We start from the raw sequence: 21,942 nt of genomic DNA on the forward strand, positions 1-21,942 counted from the left end.
TTTATTCCCATCACTTCCATGAGACATCTCTTAACCATGACACCAATGACGTCCATTCTGCCAAATCTAATGTCATTTCTCAGTACTCATGTCACTTGCCTTCCTCACAGCCTCTGACTAAATTGATCCTCTGGACTTCTATGATACCATGTATATTCTGTTTTCCTTTTTCTTCTAATTGCTACTTCTCAATCTAGTTTACTGGTTCCTTGTTTTTTGTGTGACTTCCAAAAGTTGAAGTGTCCCTAGAGTTTGGTCTGAACTCTTGTGTTTGTCATGTTGCATTCTCTGTCTAGGTGAGCTAATCCAGTTGATTCATAACTTCAAAAACCATCTATTTCCTGATGACTTCTCAATTCATAATCAGGTGTTAACTTCTCTTCAGAACCCAAGACTTGTGTAAACCTCACCATATACTCTTGAATGTCTAATTGGCATCTCAAACTTAGTGCATCCCTCTTCCATCTACCATCTGCTTGCCCTGTCAAGCCTGTTTTCTGATCTTCCTGATTCCAGTTAATGGTTTCATCTTCCACCCATTTGTTAAGATTGAAAAAAATCTTTTTCAAATCTCCTTTTTCTTCATACTAACATCCAGTTCACCAGTAAGTGTTAACCACCTTAGTCTAAGATATAATCTTCTTTCCTAGACCGTTAACACAGTTCCCTCATTGGCCTCCCTGGTTTGACTTTTTCGCAGTTCCCTCTTCATAGCCAGATGTGATCATTTAAGAACAGTAGAACAGATCCATGCTCACCGCCCCTGGCTTGCGTTTCTCATTGTAACTGTAATCAGTATACATTAAATTACATTCTCGGCCTTTTGGCTGTGATGTAGTATTGGAGCTTCACAGGTGGCACAGTGGTAAAGAATCCATCTGCCAGGAAGGAGGCACAAAAGACACAGGTTCGATCCCTGGGTTGGGAAGATCCCCTGGAGTAGGAAAAGGCAACCTACTTCAGTATTCTTGCCTGAAAAATTCCATGAGCAGAGGAGCCAGTGGGCTACAATTCATGGGGCTGCAAAGAGTCGGACACGACTAAGTGACCAAGCACACATTAAATAATAGTAAAGCATGAACTTCTTACCATGACCCTTGGGTACCTTTCTGAATTCAGCATCTATTACTATTGCCTGTGTTTCATCACACACAAGCACAACAGTTTTCTTTCTGTCTCTTGAGTGTCCTTGGCTTATACTTCAGGACCTTGAGATTGCTTTTTTCTGTTCCCTCAGGTATTCAAATGACTGGGCCATTGTTATAGACAATGTCCATGTCCCCCCCAAATGCATATGTTGAAACCTAATTTGGAGAGTCTTTGGAGGGGATTAGGTCATGAAGGCAGAGCCCTCATGGGTGGGATGAGTCCCTTTACTTATAAAAGACACCCCAGAGAGCGTGTTTGCCCCTTCCTCCATGTGAAGACACAGTGAGAAGACTGCTGCCTATGAATCACAAAGTCAGCTCTCACCAGACACCGAATCTGCTGGTGCTTTTTTTCTGGGGCTTTGCAGCCTCCAGAACGGTGAGAAATAATTCTGCTGTTTGTAAGTCACTACATCTATGATATTCTGTTGAGTGTGTATGTATGCTCAGTCATGTCCAACTCTTTGTGACCCCATGAACTGTAACCCATCAGGTTTCTTTGTCCATGGAATTTTCCAAGCAAGAATCCTGGAGTGGGTTGCCATTTCCTATTTTAGGGGATCTTCCCAACCCAGGGATCAAAACTATGTCTCCTGGATTTCAGGCAGATTCTTACTACTGCACCACCAGGGAAGCCATGATACTCTGTTACAGCAGACCAAATGGACTAAGACACTCTTTCTTATTTATCTTCCCAAAAAGACACCTTCCATAGACACTCTGGCTAGTACTCTCCTCCAGCTCCCATTCTGTAATCCTTCTCTATCTCATTACCCTGTTTACTTTTATAGCAGTGATCATCTGCTTTTATCTTATTTTTGGATTTTATGTGTTTACATCTTTACTGTCTATTTCACTTTCTTCTAGAATGTTAAATCCTGTAGATCTAATAGAGCTTGATTTGTCTTATTCATATCTCCTTTATTTAAAATAGCTTGTGGACCAGTGTTCGGAATTTTTATTAGATAAATGAATGAATGTTAATGGAATGTTAATGAATGCATACTACCTTTACTTGGAGGTAGGGAATTGAAGAGATTACATTTGTACATAGATAAATTTCTCAAAGTTTAAAAGCCTGTTTCTTCTAGTTTGAAGTTACTTCACATATACTTCAGTTTTGGGAGTTTTGCTTTGTTTCCTATTGAGCCTTCTATGACTGTTAGAGCATTATACCTGATGGACTGTGAACTGTTCTAAGCATGTTTTACTTGTACTTTCAAAACTATTTTAACTCTACATTTACTTTAGCTTACTGGGTCCAGTGGTCTGAGATTAAGTTATTAGTTGAGGTTACATTAATTCATGCATTTTAGTCCCTTCTTCAGGAAAAAGAAGAAAATAGATTCATTTACTCTAACATAACTTACCCAGAGGTACCCAGTTCCATTCTACTATTAATAATTTAAATGTACTAAAAGGGAAGTAACTTGGGGGGCACCATTCTTTGACATTATTCACTAGATAATTAAGTGTCTGTATTAGGTTTCTAAGGATTCAAATATGATACAAGACTTTGATAGATTTTTGCATTATATTTACTCTTTCCATATGAAGGAAATACGTGGAAATAAAGTACAGTGTAATGAGTATTTCAGTGAATATAAATTTTTCAGTAAATGGAAATATTTCAGGAAATTTGAGTATTTTCTGGAGAAGTTCTGTCACATTTGTAAGTGATCTTCATACATGACAAATTTTTTTTTTGGAACCAGAGAAGATTCTTATATATTTTGTGTTCCATCATTTCAGGGAAAAGCTGGAGATTATAAATGCTGAGTTCCAAAGCCAGTATGAAGATATAAATATAACATTTGTACTAGTTAGATGAGAAATCTACAGGGCAAAGCGCTGAATTGAGAATTAGGAAATTAAGGCACTAATCTCAACTTCGTTACTAAGTAGTTGTGCTGTTTTAGGAGAATTCTTTAAACTGAGGCTTTGATTTACAATAAACTGTTTAGAAAACTATGTAAATAAAGTCTAGATACTCTTTAAGGTCCATTCCAGCTGCAAAATACAAAAATATTAAACTTCCCTGTTTGGAAACTTTTCAGGACAACACTGAGATTCTTCTCTATTATTCATTAAAGACCAGACATGAAAAATTGGAAGTCATTTCTGATTTATTAATAGTGACTTCACTGCAGATTTCTTCTCAACTCAAAGGGTTGAACATGCATTTTGGTTATAGAACTGTGAGTGTATATGTGGGGAGCAAGGGGAGTAGCATTTAGATAGACCCACACTTGCCAAAGATGATAAAAAGAATGAGTAAACAGATACAGCAATCATTGATTCACAGTGACAAGTGTTAGAACTAAAAATAAGGTGCTTTATGATCATTGGGAAACAGCTAGAGATAGTGCTTAAAGCACCTTTTTGGGGGTCAGGAGGGAGACTGAGAAGCCTTGTGCAGTGGAATATCACAGACTACAAAAGACCAGCTGACTGTAATTTTGCCCCAATGCCTCTCCATTGCTACAGTAAGAAAGTAGGCTGTAAGTCAGACAGGTCTCATTATTGATAGAGTTCCCACGACTACTCACTTCATGGTAATCCGATTCAGAACAGGACTTCTACACCTAACTCTTTGCCTGGTAAATATTCCATTAGCTACTGGGATATTTAACTACCTATGTAAGAATGGAAATACATTTTATTGTCTCTGTGGACTTGTGGCTGAATGAATACAGTAAATAGGTTATTTTAACCTACTTATTAAACCTATTTAACTTATTTATTAAACCATTATTCAGCAACATGCATTCTAGTAAGGGATTAAAATGCAATCCTGACAGTTTCCTGGCCCCAAAGCTGTCTTGATTTTACCACCTAGAGAAACTTTTTTTTTTCAATTGAGCTTTTAATGAGCTATACCTCTCAACTAACAGATTGTTATATATTCCTTACCTTGAGACCCTTAACTTTCACAAAAAGAAGAGCTGTCTGCTTGTGGTATAGAACAACTCTGTGTTTTCTCTTACCACTGTCCACATTGTTAGGACCTCTTCTACTGCTTTCCCATAAGACTTTCCTCATTTTTGTATTTATTGTAGTTTTTAAAAGGTAGTTGCATAATTGTGTAGAATTAGTGCAACTAGGTTCTAATTAAAGTCAAGGTTTTAATTATAGAAATAAATGTCAAACTTGCCTTTTTAAAAATAATTTTTAAAAAATCACTTGGGATACTTACATCGACGATCAAGAAATCTAGCCAGCACCAGGCATTAGTGAAATATGTCTGAAATCCATAAGCTACCCATTTGAGAAGCATTTCCAGGATGAATATGTAAGTGAAGACCTTGTCGGCATATTCTAGCATGGTTTTAATAGTCTTTCGCTGTTCAATGTATATGTCTTCAAAAGCCTGTGAATCAAGAATGCTTTTATTTTTCTTTAATGGCTTGCCTGCACCAAATACTTGATAAAATTACAAGTAGTATACTTGGCACAAAGCACTAATTTGGTAAATATTGGCTAATATTAGATTGACATGGAACCAGACAAAATCTAAACACTGAAGCTAATGGAAAATATTGGCAAGGAATTGTCAATATCTTTACTGATTTAGTATATGCTTTCTTCCCTGCCTCTCACCCCATAATCTCTATCTCAATTACTACTACAAAGACATGCTTTTAGAGAAGCAATGTACACTCAGAAAATAACTAGAAGTTCTGTTAATGAGGGATAGACTTGGCCTATTCTAACCTTACTTTTCACTGATGCTGTGAAAAATCTGGCTCATTTTGAGAGAATAAATTAATTAGACATAAAAAAAAAATCCACCATTAGTCCATAAATGTTACTATGACTGTTAGGGAGAACTGGATGGGATTTGAAATGGTAGGTAATGTAGTTACAGAACATCCCTGTAAATGGTTGCCTCAGTGAGGAAAACGTCTGTTAGAAAAACACAGAAAAACACCAGATGAGAAATTCCATCTGGCTGTTCATGGTTCTGATTTGTTCCTTACTAAATTTTGTATAGTTAAACCCTGGCTGCCAAGCTCTGCAGGGTGTAGATGTACCTCTTGTTTTGCTCCTTAAACTAAGGGTATGCTTCTGGTATTTTTTGAGTAAAGCTATTTCACTAGAACCTGATTCTTGCCAATATGTATCATACTCACCAAAGCACCACTACTGAGAAGGATCATGAAGACAATGAAAGTCTCAAACCAGTTGTGTTCAACAATGCTGTAGCAGGTTTTCCGAAGGTTCCACCAGATTTTCCCTTTGCCTTCTTCTATACTTACTTGACAGAATGGAAACTTTTTAATACATCCTAAAAGATAGCATACATTGTAATAAATTAGAAAAATATAATACTGTCTTCTGTAGGAAGAAATTAACTTTGCTGCTCCCCCCCATCCTAGTCTCATATCATCATTTTATATAGTAACTGGCTACTTAATTCCATAGTTATTTTCAGCATCCCTCCTGTGTAGTGAATCATTCTCAGGCTTGCATATCAGCCAGCTACCTAGAATTCAAGGAATTACTTTACCGAGAGTTACTTGAGTATAAACAGTTCCATTCTTGAACACTGCATAGGATCTCTCTTTGCCTCAAGGCCAATCATAGATAAGGACACCGCTGAGGTTTGGGGAAAAACTACATGTTCAAATTGTTTATTCATTTTTTGATGTGATCCTGGATTTTTACTCACTTCTTTTCACGCGGAAAATCCCTCTGTCTTCCTGGGTATCATTCCTCTGTCAGTTTTTCCAAGCTATTTATTTTCAACCTCAGAGCTTTTCTTAGTCACACCTATGACTCATCCTGTCAGTCAGTATCTCTCTTCCTCTGTCCTCCCCCTCTTAGCTTTCATGTTATTTCTAACTTCCATCCACTCTTAGGCTCTAACTGTCTGAGTTACTACTTATGGGATTCAGTCCAATCACATTGAATCAGCAAATCTTTATTGATTTGTGTGCTGGACACTGGTCTCTGTGAGAATGACTTGGTCTCCCTGCCAAGGCTCTGCAGTGTCTCTATCCCCCAACAGCTCTGGTCACAGCACAAATTAACCACATTTGAAACTGTAAGAGATGAGGTATAGTTATTGCAGCATCTATAAATCAAATCACAACATTGCCAGTGAAGTCTGAAGGGATTGCTTTATCAATAATGAGAAGATGTTCCAGAATACCATTTATCTCCTAGGGTTCACTTCTCCACATTCTGGGGAATGAAAAAAAGGACATGTCAAATTACCTTATTGTCCAGGTACAGTAACTGCTATAGTATAATCAGGAAATACAGATAAATGCACTTTTTGGAAGAAAAGAGCAAAACAAAGATAAATATGCCTTCACTATTTCTTTGAAATATTTCGTTCAAGTGAGGTATATTTAGTCTCTGTAAGGAAAGAGGGGAGATAGCATTTAACCATATTAGAGCTTGTTTACCTTCAGTAAAACAAGCTTCTGGTTTAAGGTCCTCCTCGGGTTCAATTTCAGCTTGTTCACCTTCTCGAGGTGGAGCAACATCAACTGTACTTCCTTCAGATGAGCTGGTTGCATTTAATTTCTGGAAACAAAACCCCATTGCAAAGATGTGATTTTTCTTCCCTTTTATTCCATCAGTTTGAAAATGCTCTGACATGGTGTGAAAAAAATGGTGGTAGTGATAGTATTGGCTCTCTTAACAGTACTGATAATTTTGTACTCATAATTTAACATAAAATCCTATTATTCAAAACAATGTAACTACAAACTTGATTCAGACGGAAAATGGTTAGAGAGCATTCAGTGTGGGTGATTTGGAAAGGAGCGATTATATTGATTACTTGTTCATGATCTCTGTTTGTCTATGGATGCCATGTGAAAATAATTTAATACATTAACACTCAGGCCAAATTGAGAATAGTTTGATAAGTTTGGTATATTGACATTCACAACTGATTATATTAATTAAAGTGCTTCAAGTCAAATTGTTATTTCCACTCTTCCAATGGAAATTTTCAGAGGGCAAAGAACATTACCAGTTGTCTATAACTACAGTCCATGTTTCTATAATTTTAGAAAGGAAGAGCGGCAGATTAACATTAGTCACAGTCATTATATTTCAACTTTGTGCTATATTTTTCTCTGGCTTACATAATTTTCTTCTTACTTTACAAGCTGAAAAATGATGGATCTCTCTCTTTTTTTGAACTGCTTAAATGAATTCAGTACTTGCCAAAGAATTCTAAATGAAATGGAAATTTCTTCATGAATGACACTGCTCAGAATCTGTATAGACTTTCACTAGGAGCATATTCTGAATTCAACATGTGATCAGGCTGTGAATTTTTCCTTTAAATAAATCATTGTGACATGCAACATGGCTAGGAAGAGCCACTTTAGTGTTGCAAGAATAAATATCTTATAAGAATTCTAATACCACTTGGAAAGACAATATGGATGTGGAATTCTTTATGAAAAGTGATGCAAAGATGTGACATATAGCACAACCAGGCAATGTAAAGCTTTTAGAATGAAAGAACATGGATATGTTAATGGTTTCAAAGGCCCCATTGACTTTAGTAACTGAGAGGTAGGGTCACTCTGCCCTAGCCCTCTGAAAGAGTTAAACATGTTACTGAAAAATACCAGAATGACTACCTAAACATAGGTTATCTTGGAGTATATCTGACTCAAAATTCTTAGCTGTTTGAAATCACCATGCAAATGTTTGTTTAATACTTTATAATGTAAACACTGAAGAGGAATATCCAGGTGATACTTTCAGTGGTATTACTTGGAGGATGAGGTTAACTATGTCCAGTTAAATATATTATGAAAGTTACCCTAAGTCAAGATATAATTCTATAATAAAATATCTCCATGTCCAAAGTATGCTAAGGAGAGAATAAGCCATCAATTATGGCTGATGGTTCTTAGGATCATTATAGTAAAAAAGTTTTACCATTAAAATCCTCTACTTTTTGTAGAGGTGAAAGGTCAAGATGTATTTTCTTCCCTCAGAATTTTTCTGCTTCTTACAGCCAGTATGTCTTTATTTTTGTAAGAAAATCCCAGGAAAGCTACTGCTGAATAGAATTGCAGTAGCTTCTGGTAAATCCAAGAAAATACTAAATAACTCTTCTCTTTCAGTTTTACTGATTTATAGATTGGACACTATAACCTTTCATGAGTGGCAGCAATAATATCCACTGTATAAGTAAAACCAATAAGAAACCAAATTATTTTGAGGTTAGTTATCAAAAGCTTAAAGTTTCTTCTCCCTCTTGGCCAACCCAAGCTGAAGTATTTATTCTGAGCCCGGTCATGATCCCCTCTCCATGAAGCTTTTCTTTATTATGATTTCTCCATGTTAAATTTTATATAACATTTTGTCCATAATATTGTTTGCTTTGACCAAATATTCTCATAAATATATATGTGTATTTTATATATATACATAAATTGTATAATTATGTACATATATACACATATATATTAGAATATACACACATACACACATATATATATACACCAAAAGATCCAAGCATAGAATAGACACTAAATAGGCTGAATTTATGAAAAATGAATAAATGAATGAGTGAATGCATTTTGTTATTACTCTTATAGAGAGAATTATAGTGTTTAGATAATTTGATCTCTTCATTTTGATACACAACTCAGTTGTGGCCTTTACAGAAGATTTAATTTTATTAGAAAATGCATTTTCTTAATGAATAAAAATTATTTAATTAATGATATTTTAGTGATAAAAGCATGTTTCCAAAATGCTTCTCTAAAATATTGGCAGACATTCAATAAAGAAATCTGAAGGAAGAAAGTAATAAGCATATATGTATATACACAGAAATACACATATACTTTTCCATTTGAAAACTTTAGAAAATATACTCACCCTTCACTTCTTATTTTACCACTGTTAGTACAGTTGTGAAATGTTCAATTTTTTGCATTATAATTCTCTGTCATATATTATACAAGAGTCTTATATTTAAATACAATTTACTTATTTAAAGCAAATCCTTCACAGCACAAGTAATGGTAGCCGTTAATCTGAATGACAGTTCTGCTGTTTACCAAATATTGACCTCTGGCTGTATCTTTGTTGTTGGTATTGTCTTTAGATTGTGAACTTTTGTGAATGTGGTTAATGTATGTTTGAATATAAATAATTTCAATTTTCTAAATGTGTGTGGCGGTTATGTACACGGTAAAGCAGAGAGGGTCAGGGTGTGAGCTAGTTTACTTCTGTCTGCCTGGCATTATGAAGCATAGTATGTCTTTTGGAAACAGACAAGGACTAAACAATAACAACAAATTCTGTTCTCAAATGAGCAAAACCCATTTTACATGAAGAATTGCTTCACTGTTATCCAGGAGTTTGTCTGAGTATAAGTATTAACTCATCAATCTTATGCTCTGGAAAACTCCTTAAGGAATGTTCAGAGACTTGATGCACCAAAGCTTAAAAAATAGTTGGCAGGCTAGTGTACTTGTCCCTAAAAAGTCCTTTGTGGAAGGCTCCTTTTCTGTGGAAATTGACATAAAGCTGATCTTGATAGTTGTAGAGTCAGGCTTTTTCATGGTGTAGTCTCCCTAGGCCCCATTTTTATCATAAGAAAGTACATACACTTTATCCTATGAAGTTATAAAAATACTGTATCAGCTATATAAACATTTTAAAGTTGTGAATTTATCTACATTTATAAATTAAAACTTAGACTGTGTTCTTATTAAGTTGCAACAACTTACCAATTAAGATATACTGCCTGATAAGTGTTAGTCACTGGAAACATACAGAATTTTACTCCTGTATTTTTAAATTTTAAAATTTATATCCTAGAAAACTACTTAAGCATTTAAAATTCTATACATGGATATGATACTATCTTCACAATCTAAACATTTCTAATTAAATTCAACACTTTGGCATTCATACTCTGATAGAGAGTAATTTGTGATACATTTTATCATAGCCATACCAAAATGACTTCCAAATTTACTTAAAAGCATGTAACTAGTTTAAAAGCAGGTGACTAATGATAAATACAAAGTATAACTTACTTTCTTTAAATTGCCATAGCTGTGATACTACAATGATTAAAAAAAAAAACAAAAAAACCAAAGAAACCTGAAATGAAGTTTTCCACATTAAGGAACTTGGTGACTATACTAAATAACTAAAATTAATACTTGTTCTAAAGTAGTCAGAAAAATGTAATGAGGTATATAGGCATAACAGTAGAAAGCTTCCATATAAAGCCACATAGTACAAGCTCATCACTTGTTTTCTTGTACTATTTTCTCCCTACCCGTCCAATATCTTATGACACTTAAGGTAGACTCTTCCATCCCTTGTAGAAACTACTGAGTCTACAGAGGGATGATGGCTTATGCTCTACAAATGCACACTGGGAAGCAGGTTTGAAGATGCAACATTCTCCAGGCCCAATTCAGCCACAGAAAACATGCCTGGCTGGAGCAGAAGCCTGGCGCAATGCTGTGGAAGCTGCACACGGATCCAAGAACCATGTTCTCAGAGACATGGTACCTGAATGTCAAGTTTTCAGGGTTAGCTGCAAATACAACTCAGGAAATGACAGAATCAGCCCCCAGAACGGCCATTTCCCCTCTGATAACATGAACTTATTTAGAAATTCCCCCTTATGGCAAATATGGCTCTCAATTTTTATCCAATTAAATAGTGAAATTTAACTTTCAGAAATAGAAGAGAATGTTAGCAACTGGCCTACTTCCACCGAAATGCGCTCACATTTCATTTATTTTCAATCAGCTATCAAATGTTTGACTCTCACAAATTGCTGTATGATTCAAAAGGCAAAAATAAAAGATTCAGCCGTTACAGATTGCCTTTAAAATCTAGCCATTTCTTTCAAAACTTCTGGGTTTCGTCTTGCAAGTAGAAGCAATCTTTTGGTTATACAATCTCTCAGGGCCTTAGTCTGATCTTTTGGATATGCATATCCATATCTTGACTTGGGATATCTCACTTGAAGAACAGGTAGCCACACAGTGAGGCCATGAGGCTGCTATTCCAAGGCATGAAGAACATGACTAACACCAACAACTCTTTCTTTTTTCACTGAATAGTGAAAAATGTAAACCAACTCTCTTTGGTTTGACCTCAGCATATTTTGTGCAACAACCCTGATGCTCCTTTTATTTTGAAAGAGCCTTGCTAAGAGCACAATATAGGAAATTGAAATTAATTATATGGTGGTTGAAGGGTAAGGCAGAGGGGCATCCAGCAGGCAAAGGAAAAGATGGTTTATCTTAGGGAGATATACAAAAATTTCCATCTAAACTTGCCCTACTTTTTATTTTAGCAGAAATAAACTGAAGCACCAAAATCGTTCCCCGAATGTCGGGATAGGTTTGAAATGTCTCACATTCAATTTCACAAAGAACATTTGGAAGGCACTGAGAACCTAACAGAAATGGGAAGCTAGAGGTTTTCTCCCATCGTGCTCCAGATTCTGAAAACGGAGCACAGGGCCTTTTCCAGACGGGTACGTACGTGCTTGGGACCTTCGGTCAAGCATCACTTTCAAAGTTTCCATAATGGCTTTGGAAAAGAGGGAATCTTTACAAGCATTGTGTAAAAGGTAATTTTCCAATACCATTTAATTCTGCCCTGCTTGTGAAGAAAAATAATCAGATTTTCTTTAATGACTAATAATATATTGTTTTACTCCTAAAACTAAAAAGTTGTTGCTAAATAAAATTACATAAATCACCAGGGACCATATTTTTTTCTATTTTTTATTAATAATTTAATGTCTGAATGTTTTGCATTTTGCAATTAATTCTCAGTTATTCCTAAAGAAGAAGAGAGTACGGAGACAAACCACAAGATCTAGTTAGATTTTTTTTTTTCCCACCAAAAGCCTTGAAAACTGCTAATCCTCATGAACTTTTCACTTTTGCTTTTCAATTTCCTTTCAAGAACACTCACTATGGCTGATATTCCAGTAACAGGAAAAGTTGAGTCAAGAGAATTACCTAAAGATTTATTTCATCCACAAACCTACAGTAATTTCTGGAAATATCCTTTACTCTTTGTAAAACTATAGTTAATAATTAATAATAATCAAAAGTAGTCTCCTTTTTGCCTGCTCAGTTTTGGGTTGAACATATAGGGAGAAATTAATGTAGATCAGGGAAAAAAACATAACGGGTACACTGAACCAATTACTTAATGATCATGATGCGGTGCATTTTTCCTAGCCTGTATCATGTTGCTTTTCATTTTTTAATTACTTTATAATGATTGCTTAGGGTTCTGCAGACACATGACTTAACAACTTTTCCAAACTACATGAAAATACAAGATATGTGGTGCCCAAATGTATACAGACTATGGCCCTTCATATCCAAAAATTCATGATCACCTTATTCATTTTTTTTTTTTAACAGAGCCTTCCCCCAAAACATGAAAGCAAACATTTCCATCTGGAGCACACGAATTGGATGGGTTGAAAATTATATTCACAGATCTGAATATAATGATCTGAAAATGGCAATACTATTTAAAAAAAAAAACCTGCGAGCCTCATTTTGGTAATACAATTTACTTATAAGGGCTGAATCAACAACAGCAAAAAGTTGTGGTCTTATTCTAATGAAACAAAAGCAGAAAAAGAGTGCATGCTCTCAAATTGAACTTTAAACATTTCTATCATTTTAAAATAGATATAAATCCTACAGAGCATGCAATTATTGCTTTTAAAAGCCTAAAAAGACTAAACTGGAGAGTCATTAGCAGAATCAGATGTGGTGTTGGGACTGCCCGTCTCGCCTGACCATGCTGTGATGTGTAACACGATTCAGCAGACAGCAGCTGGGCACGTCTAGCACTTCCTTGCCATGGCAGGGGAAGGAACACAGCTGAGTAGCATGCAGGCCAGTCAAAATTTATTTAGAAAGTGATTGTACATGTACAACTTGCTTGGGTAACCTGGGTAAAAGTGGTGACACGAGCCTCTGGCTGGTTTAAAAACACCAGAGTTTCATTCTTGATGGCTCCAGCTTGATTTTACCCCTGTGAGAAGTAAGAATGGTAAGCAGTGAAGGTCACAGGATGATATTCCTAGATTGTGCTATGGAATTCAACTTCAAATATGATTCTTAAGAGCATTTATTCTATATCCTTCCCCTAGGAAGACAATGAAACCTTTTAAGAACTAAATTGTAAAAATCCATAGTTACATAAACATGTCAAGAAATTATGTTTATGTGAACTGTAAAAATATAAAAGCAAAATTCTATATTAAATCTTGTCACAAGACAGGTATAATTCCAAGTTTGCCAAAATAAAAAGATCACTATTTTGAAATCCATGCCTTCAATTTCCTTAAATTTTTTTCATGCAAAGCTTTATGTTTATTTCTATACCAGTCTGTTTATGCTAGTGGTCCATAGAAAGATACACATATATAAAATTTATATTATGTAATATAATAGCAATTCATATTTTTTATTTTTAAAAATTTCTAGAGATCATTTCCCCTCAATTATGGTATAGCTGCATATACTTTATTATGAAAATGAGTGGAAGTAATAGAGTTTTTAAGTACTATCTAAATTAATGATTAATTTACTGCCTCTTCTTAAAGCACAAATAATGTTGCAAAAATTTTTTTCTTTTCTTTTTTCCTTTCTTTTGAAATACATCATTCTGTTAGGTTTAACTTGTATGATTTTTCACTTTGTCGGCAAAAAGATGTTTTGTGTCCCCCAAAGCACAGCCCAATGTGCTTTTTCTACTTGTGTTCAAAAAACTAATAAGTGTAAACCAAAATGCTATTTTATGGACACATTATTTTTAATTTGTGTGTGTATGTATGAGTGTGTATGTGCTATAGCTATTAAAAAAGAACAACCCAGCCAACATAAATATAAATCTGACTTGTGACCTGTGTTCAATGACAGTAGTTTTCAGAGATTTCAGATCAAAACTGAAATTTGCTGGAATTTATCTAAATTTGTTCTATAATGCTGATTTTTGCTTTTGTTTTTAAAAACAGTGTACAGTTGACCCTTGAACAATGCAGGTTTGACCTACTCAGGTGCACTTACACATAGGGTCTTCAGTTGGCTGAATTTGCTGAAGTGGAATTGCAGTTACAAAACCATGTACATGGAGTGAAAGTCGCTTTGTGTCCTACTCTTGCGACCCCTACAGCCCTTGGAATTGTCCAGGCCAGAGTACTGGAGTGGGTAGCCTTTCGCTTCTCCAGGGAATCTTCCCAACCCTGGGATCGAACTCAGGTCTCCTGCATTGCAGGCGGATCCATTACCAGCTGAGCTACAGGGGAAGCCCAAGAATACCGGTGTGGGTAGCCTATCCCTTCTCCAGTGGATCTTCTCAACTCAGGAATCAAACTGGGGTCTCCTGCATTGCAGCTGGATTCTTTACCAACTGAGCAATCAGGGAAGCCCTTGTATATGGAAGGTTAACTGTAAATTGTACTGAGATTTTCAACTGGGTGTAGGGTTGACACCCCTAACTCTTGTGTTGTTCAGTGGCCAACTGTACTTTTAAACTTTGTGTGAGCATACGTGAGGCTTGCCCTATTATTTTTAAAGGTTTTTCTGGTACTATTTAAAAAATTCATCCACATAAAACTTATGCTTGAATTTAATTTTACTGTGCAAAATAACTTGAAGTTTTATCCTAACTTTATAGAAGTATTTGATTTTATATTAATTTGCAAGTATTTTCCCTCTATTATATCTGTATATTTTAAACAATTTAATTTGGTAACTGGATTCTGTCTACCCAAAGCTAGCTAAGAAGAGGACAGATGATTATTTTAAAAATTCACCCAAAAAAGAAATTTTATTCCGATAATAAAATGTTTTCAATGGCTTGAAAATAAAGATATATTTCCTTGTCCCAAGTTTATGATTTTTTAGCTATTAAAAAGATATGCTAATAAGGTAGTAGTCTTCTAAAGCAGTCATTTGAAATATCTGTGGACATCATAGTTTTTGAAGTATTCTGGAAACCAACTTTTTGGTAGAAAGAAATTAACATATATCATTTCCAAGAGTGCAGTGAGATGAAACCTACAATATTAATGTAGCAAAAGTTTCTCAACCTCTTTGGCTTTTCTATCTCTTCTTGACCCCAAGCTAGTCTTGTCCCTAGTCTTCCCTTGTTTTCTCTTTGCAGTTACTTCTGTGGTGAACTCCTTTGTTTTTAAGGAATCAGATAATGATGAAATCTGTGTTATTATATCTATTTTTAAACCCTGACTGCTCATCCAGGCTGTGGTTCCCACTGTATCCCACTTCTAATTCAGTATATCCCAGTTGAATTCCTTCTTTTCCCATAAACCTGGTAACCTAAAAGATCATTTCAGACAGTTACATTACCATTTTTCCAATTTCTCAGACTCTTTACTAGGTTTGTCAAATTGCCAGTTAGTTCATCTGCCATACTTATTACCATAGTCCATATTTCTATCACCTCATTATTCAGATGATTGTTACCTCATTATTCCTCAAGATAACCCTTGTTCCTCACTCTAAAGTGCTTTACTCATTACTATGGAATAAATTTTCCTAAAACATCAGTTTCCTATTGCTTTTCACCTGCTTCAGAACAGATAGCTCCTTATTGATCATGTAGCCAATTCCAAACTCTGTGACTGATTTTCAAGACTGTATTATCTGAAACTACCTTACTCACTCACTCATATTTTTCCACTTTCTCAACCAATATATTTTTCATACTGATTATTTCACTGCTGCACCTAACTACCAAGCTCACTCTAACTCTGGCTTTTGTTTAGTAGTTTTCTGCCTTGGCTTTCTGTTTATGTATTTGACCCACATTTCAAGGCCTACTTCAATTTTATCTCTTCATTTAGCAATTTGCTATGTTCTTGCTGTTCTCAATACCCATAGTCTTTATAGTCTTATAGTCAGTCCTTTAGGATTAAACTTTTTAATAGGCCTTTAATGATTTTGTGAGTTAGCATTAGCTTCCTTGGAGATTTTGAGAATTCCCTGAAGAGGGTTATATTATGAATCTCTCCTTTATCTCTTCCTTTACTCTTACTGCCCAGCAGAGTGCTGAGTTCACAAAAGTACTCAATAAATGTTTGTTAACTAATTGATGATTTTCTTAAGTAAATCTTTGTCCAGTGATGGAAAATGAAATTAGAATTGAATTCTTATCTTACCAGAAAGAGCAACACATAAATTAGAATTGAACTCATTAAGCAGACGTTGAATGGAATTTCAGAGAAAGGATATTATACCTCATTTTGTATGTATTTTTACCTTTTTTGAAATATTTCCAAATTTACTATTATAATATATCTCAGAAGCTCTGAAATGCCTGAAAAAAAGGCATGTGCATTGTGACACTGTCAGCTACTTATACAAAATCTGTTGCCACTGTTATTAAAAAAAGAAGGTTCCAAACCATGCAAATATGCTCACAGAATCAGACGTCATTTGTCTGATTCCTATGGTGTCACCATTTGTACTTTCAAGTTAAAACCTGTCTTTATAACTCTGTGCTAGACTTAACTTCCTACTAGCATATCAGAACTCTATAAATAAGTAATAGTAAAAAATTTAATCCTGCTCTCCACAACACAGAATTGGAGAATTAATAGCCTTGAACTACTGTCATAGACTCCTGTGAATTCTAATCCTGCAAGATCAACATTGCCTTTCCTTTTTCCTTTTCTTTTAAATAAGTAGTAATATGACAGTAAGAATAGCTTTTCAGTCTACAGTTCAGCTGTAATCCTTAAGTGGAGTTTTTCCAAATAGTTCTTGGTATTTTCTAGGTTAATCTGGAAGACCTTATAAATATGTTCTTCCTTGACTGGGCCAAAATGTAATCATTACTACTCTTATTTTCCTAATATGTATACAATTTTCATAAATGAATAACACTCTTATCAGTAGTCAATAAAAGGTTCAGAGGTGAACTAAACTGCACAAAACAGTCACATTAAAATATCATAGCAAAACTTAATGTATTATAGAAAGTAAAGAGATGACACTTTCACAATGATCAGTAAAATATGGTTTGTTTATTTTTCTAAAGAGCATAATGTAGTGTATAGAAGAATGTGTTAAATAAAATCTCCTTTTTGGAAGGCCATATTTTTTAATCAGACTTAAAAATATCAAGAAGATGAATATACTGACTATTCAGAATGATGATTTCCTATGAAAAGTTGGAATTTCAGTGGAAGGAATTCCCAAAGAAGAATATCTGATAGTATTCCAACATTACTATATATATGGCTTTTAATATACTTTTTAATAATGTCTGTAAACACAATAAAAATTCTTAGTAACTGTGGTACATGGTTTTTATAAGGAATGCAAGAAAAACTTTAAAATCATTCTTACCTCTTTGCTTTCTTCTAGTTCTGACTCACTGCTGAACTCCTCAGTATTTAAATTTTCAAAGTCAGACTCTCCAACAGCAATTGGCACCGTTACAGTGAGGCTGGGATTGTTTATGAATGACATATAATCGTTTTCATCAATTACATATTTTTCAGCACTGCTTCCAGTACCTACACCACTGGTGGTTCCATTCCCATCTTTAAGATAATTAAGCTCTTTGCTTATTTCAATTCCAGTATTATTAGACACACAGCTGTCTATTTTGTTGCCTTCATGGATTTCTATAACTTTTGGCTTTCTGAAAAACGTTTTTTGGAAACACTCCCGTATCTTATTTTTCACATAATCAATTCCCTTTTGCATCCTTCCTACTGCAATCTGGAGATTGTTCATTTCATTATCATCATCAGTAGCAGCAAGATTGTCTGAGCTAAATGAACTCAACAATAAGGCCAGAAAGAGGTTCAGAACCTAAAAGAAAAAAAGAAAATTTTGCTGTATTAATATTGAAATATGTATAAACATAATAGTTTAAGCAGAGGAATCACAGCTCTTTGCTAAAATTAATTCAACAAATGCTTCTTGACTGTTTGCTATATTTCAGACACCTTGTCTTAGTCACACGCTATTTAAAGAATCTGGTATCTTCTACCTGCTCAAAGGGCAAAATGGTAAAACAAACGATTTTCCTTTCAAACAGAGGACAATCAGGAAACTGGAGCTTCTGAGATTTAAATTGTGTCTACTTACGGTTGCTAGTGAAAAGACAAAATCCCATTTTTGTGGTTTTGGCCAAAGAGGAAAAATGGGATATTTTCATTTTAGTCATTTTACCAGTTTGTCTAGGGAATGTCTAGCGTTGTGTGTGTAAATAATGAATTTATTTATTAAATAACCTGATGGATTGTATTAAAATAATATACTTGAAATGTAAATTCCAATGGCCAAAAACTTTTAGAGCAACCTAAAGGCAGATTACATAAGGTTTAACACATTTCCCATCAATATACTTTGAAGTATATGTGTCCAAATAGTTCAACAGATGGAGAAAAGTCTAAAATTATTCCAGGGTTTAGGCTAGACCCATATAATGTAAATTACTTTTCTTTTGCCTTTTTTTTGCAGAAAATGTGGTGAAATCTCAGCATATCATTGGGATACTTGAAGGAAAATATTATTCAATTAATTGGCAAAATATGATTAATGCAGGAATAATTCATTGTAACTGATGCAAAAAAAATTTATAGGAATATTTTTAGCTTGAAATGTAGTTACTGAATTTCAAAAAATGTTACATGGTAGGAAGACACAAACTTAGCCAGAACCCCAGTTTATTTCCTTATTTTTGTATAAGATTTGTTCTGAATCTAGAACTTCCTTATTTACAATTCTGAAAAAAGTTGCATGTCTACATATATCCCACAAACCATTTTTTAAGAAATCTCATTTGATATGTACTTCTCAAAGGAAAGGTTCAGAATGATGACATAAAGAAATACTCTGACAGTGCATAATTGAAAAATGTAAGCATTAAAACACATAAACATACAAATTGTGTTTCTATATTAGTGCTTTTAAGTCAGACCTGAAAGTAAGCCTTTTAAATCTGGTCAATGTTTATATATGTGTATAACTGAAACTACAATAATTTATTTTCCTTTAATAAAATAAATTCTGGAAAAATATATTTAGTCCCCTTCCAATTTTTTTGGATAATTACAATACAGAGCTAAAATTTCATTGAAATTTGTCTTTAAAATTTGGTGATATGCAACATATGCCTCTGAGTAAACAAACAATATGAACTATGTATGTGTAAAGAACAATTTCAACACAGAATAGTCTTTTTTTCAGTGTAGAATTACTGGAGATCATTATCTTCTCAAAATAATAATAGAATAAAAAATAATTCAAGCCATAAAAATAAAATTAGGACAAATTAGCTTCGATGCTAAAAACATTTCTTTGAAGAAGGAAAACTAATATTTTTGTCCCAAGACTCACAGATATGTATACCTCATGTAATCCTCACATAAACCACAAGATTTCAGTTTTGTTATTCCAGTTTCATAGCTGGGAATTTGAGCTTGAGGGAGGTTAAGTAACTTGTCCCTGCTCAGAGTCCTCGTACTGGGATTTGAGTCTACGTTGTTGATAGTAAAACCAGATATGTCTGTTGCATCAGGCCCCCTTCCCACCTACTATCTGATCTTGTTCTTAATTATGAGTGTTTGTAATACATACGTACCACAAGATTTCCAATGACCATGACCAGCATGAAAACAATAAGGCACATAGTTTGACCAGCGACCTCCATGCAGTCCCACATGGTCTCTATCCACTCTCCACACAGCACCCGGAACACAATCAGGAAGGAGTGGAAGAAGTCATTCATGTGCCAGCGCGGGAGTTCACAATCACTAGAAATCTTGCAGACACATTCTTTATAGCTCTTCCCAAAGAGCTGCATGCCGACCACGGCGAAAATAAAGACGATGATGGCCAACACCAAGGTGAGGTTACCCAGAGCTCCCACTGAATTACCGATGATCTTAATTAGCATATTCAGGGTCGGCCAGGATTTTGCCAACTTGAACACTCGAAGCTGTAGTCAAGTGAAAATGTACTCTTAGTACATCACAGTACATCTTAGTAATCACAACACAATTTTAAAAGTTAGACATCATTTTATCAGTATGTTACACTATAGACCCACCTTTGAGGAATATAAAATTTCAAAGCCTACTAATTCAAATCCATAAAAAAAGTTAATTGGAATTGTAAATCAAATCATAATATGATTTAAATGCAAAAATAAGAGAGAAAATATTTCAGAAATGATAAAACATTTCTGATTTATCAGCAGATATGTCCATAAAAACAAATTAATATTTTAATTACAGACATTTGTGAATTTAGCAAACTAATGTCACCTCTGATTATACTTTAGAGAGTAAAAAGAAGTATTAAAAGTATGAGTTATATATTTTAATTATTAATGTATTATTTAATGTATTAATATTTTACATTTAAAATATGAAAGTAAATGAACTAATTTTGGTAAACATAAAAAGTTTAGTTCAGTTGCTCAGTCATGTCCGACTCTTTGCGACCCCATGGGCTGCAGAACAAGACCCAGTTTCCCCCTGTCAGGCTCTCCCATCAGGAAGCTTCCATAAGCCTCTTATCCTTCTCTTATCAGAGGGCAGACAGAATGAAAGCCACAATCATAGAAAACTAACCATAGAAAAGCTTGTATCAATTTTAAAAATACACATTTTACTTAATTTCCTATAAAAGTTTGCATATTTTTAAATAATTTTTTTTGCCAAATTCAGCAATTTATTATACCATTTTCTAAAATGCTAATGGGAACACATTTTCTTCTATGTTCCTTTACTAATATAAGTTGATAAAAAGATTAATTGGGTGTAAGCTTTTTATTTGCATTTCTTTATAGACTTTAAAGCAAAATATTTTTAATGCATTTAAAACATAATTTTAGAAGCACATGTGTATTTTAAAATGTGTTTTACACAGCTAATAATTATGAAGTGTTTCAACCATTTTTCATCATTCTTGAAAAACAATCACACTGATTCATTTTTTAAATAAGTGTTTTGCCAATGAAAGATAGAATGTAAACATAGTCTAAGCAGATACCAGTCTGAATGATCTCAGTACAGACAGTCCTTCCACATTTGCCAGGCCAAGCTCCATCAAACTAAGGCTGACAATAATTCCATCAAAGATATTCCAGCCCTCTTGGAAATAATAATATGGATCCATGGCGATGATCTTGAGGACCATTTCTGCTGTGAAGATCCCAGTGAAGACCTAAAGTAACATAGAGAGCAGTACTTCACAAGCATTGACAAACTTTTAACACTGAGAATTTGTAAAGAATATTAAACTGTTATGAGTAAAAATATCTAAAATTTAAAGTGAAGAAATGTGACAAAAGAATGTACAAGTTTAGCATTTTTTTTCTTCTGGGGAATATTTTAAGTGGGTTTGTGTTATCTAATGAATCGGCTAGATTTCCAAGACGATGCTGAATTTATAACATTTCGTTGTCCATATTTGAAATCTGAGATTAAATAATTAGTACTGATAGTTATTATTAATAGCTACTTATAGCTATTTTGTACCCTATGCTTCTACCATAATCACAACCAATTTTTCAAAAATATGCCAGTAAGAACAAATCTATGTATTATTGGAAATCACTCAAAAATTACTTCAAATCAGGAAAAACCATATTTTGTTCTTGATTTTTATGTTGTTTTATTCATGGGACACCATTCTTATTTCTATAATTTCATAAACATTACTGAAATAAGAATGAGTTTGCCACAAATATTTCTATAATAATTATCTCTGGATTCGTGCCTCAGAATTAAGATTAATTGATAAAT

At 34.2% G+C, this 21,942-nt stretch overlaps 1 protein-coding gene across 2 annotated transcripts in view; it reads right to left on the reverse strand.

Moving 5' to 3' along the window:
• SCN3A (sodium voltage-gated channel alpha subunit 3) overlaps nt 1–21,942 on the reverse strand; it is a 115,523-nt gene that overhangs the window by 20,320 nt on the left and 73,261 nt on the right. For both annotated transcript variants that reach the window (XM_043488187.1, XM_043488186.1), the window contains 6 exons: nt 21,188–21,361; nt 19,773–20,129; nt 17,525–17,995; nt 6,563–6,683; nt 5,282–5,436; nt 4,345–4,518 (listed from right to left, as the gene is read on the reverse strand). In XM_043488187.1, the coding sequence (XP_043344122.1) occupies nt 4,345–4,518; nt 5,282–5,436; nt 6,563–6,683; nt 17,525–17,995; nt 19,773–20,129; nt 21,188–21,361 (1,452 nt within the window). The remainder of the gene's footprint in view (nt 1–4,344; nt 4,519–5,281; nt 5,437–6,562; nt 6,684–17,524; nt 17,996–19,772; nt 20,130–21,187; nt 21,362–21,942) is intronic.

Source organism: Cervus canadensis, chromosome 15 (genome assembly GCF_019320065.1).
Source record: "Cervus canadensis isolate Bull #8, Minnesota chromosome 15, ASM1932006v1, whole genome shotgun sequence".
NCBI classification, from domain to species: Eukaryota; Metazoa; Chordata; class Mammalia; order Artiodactyla; family Cervidae; genus Cervus; species Cervus canadensis.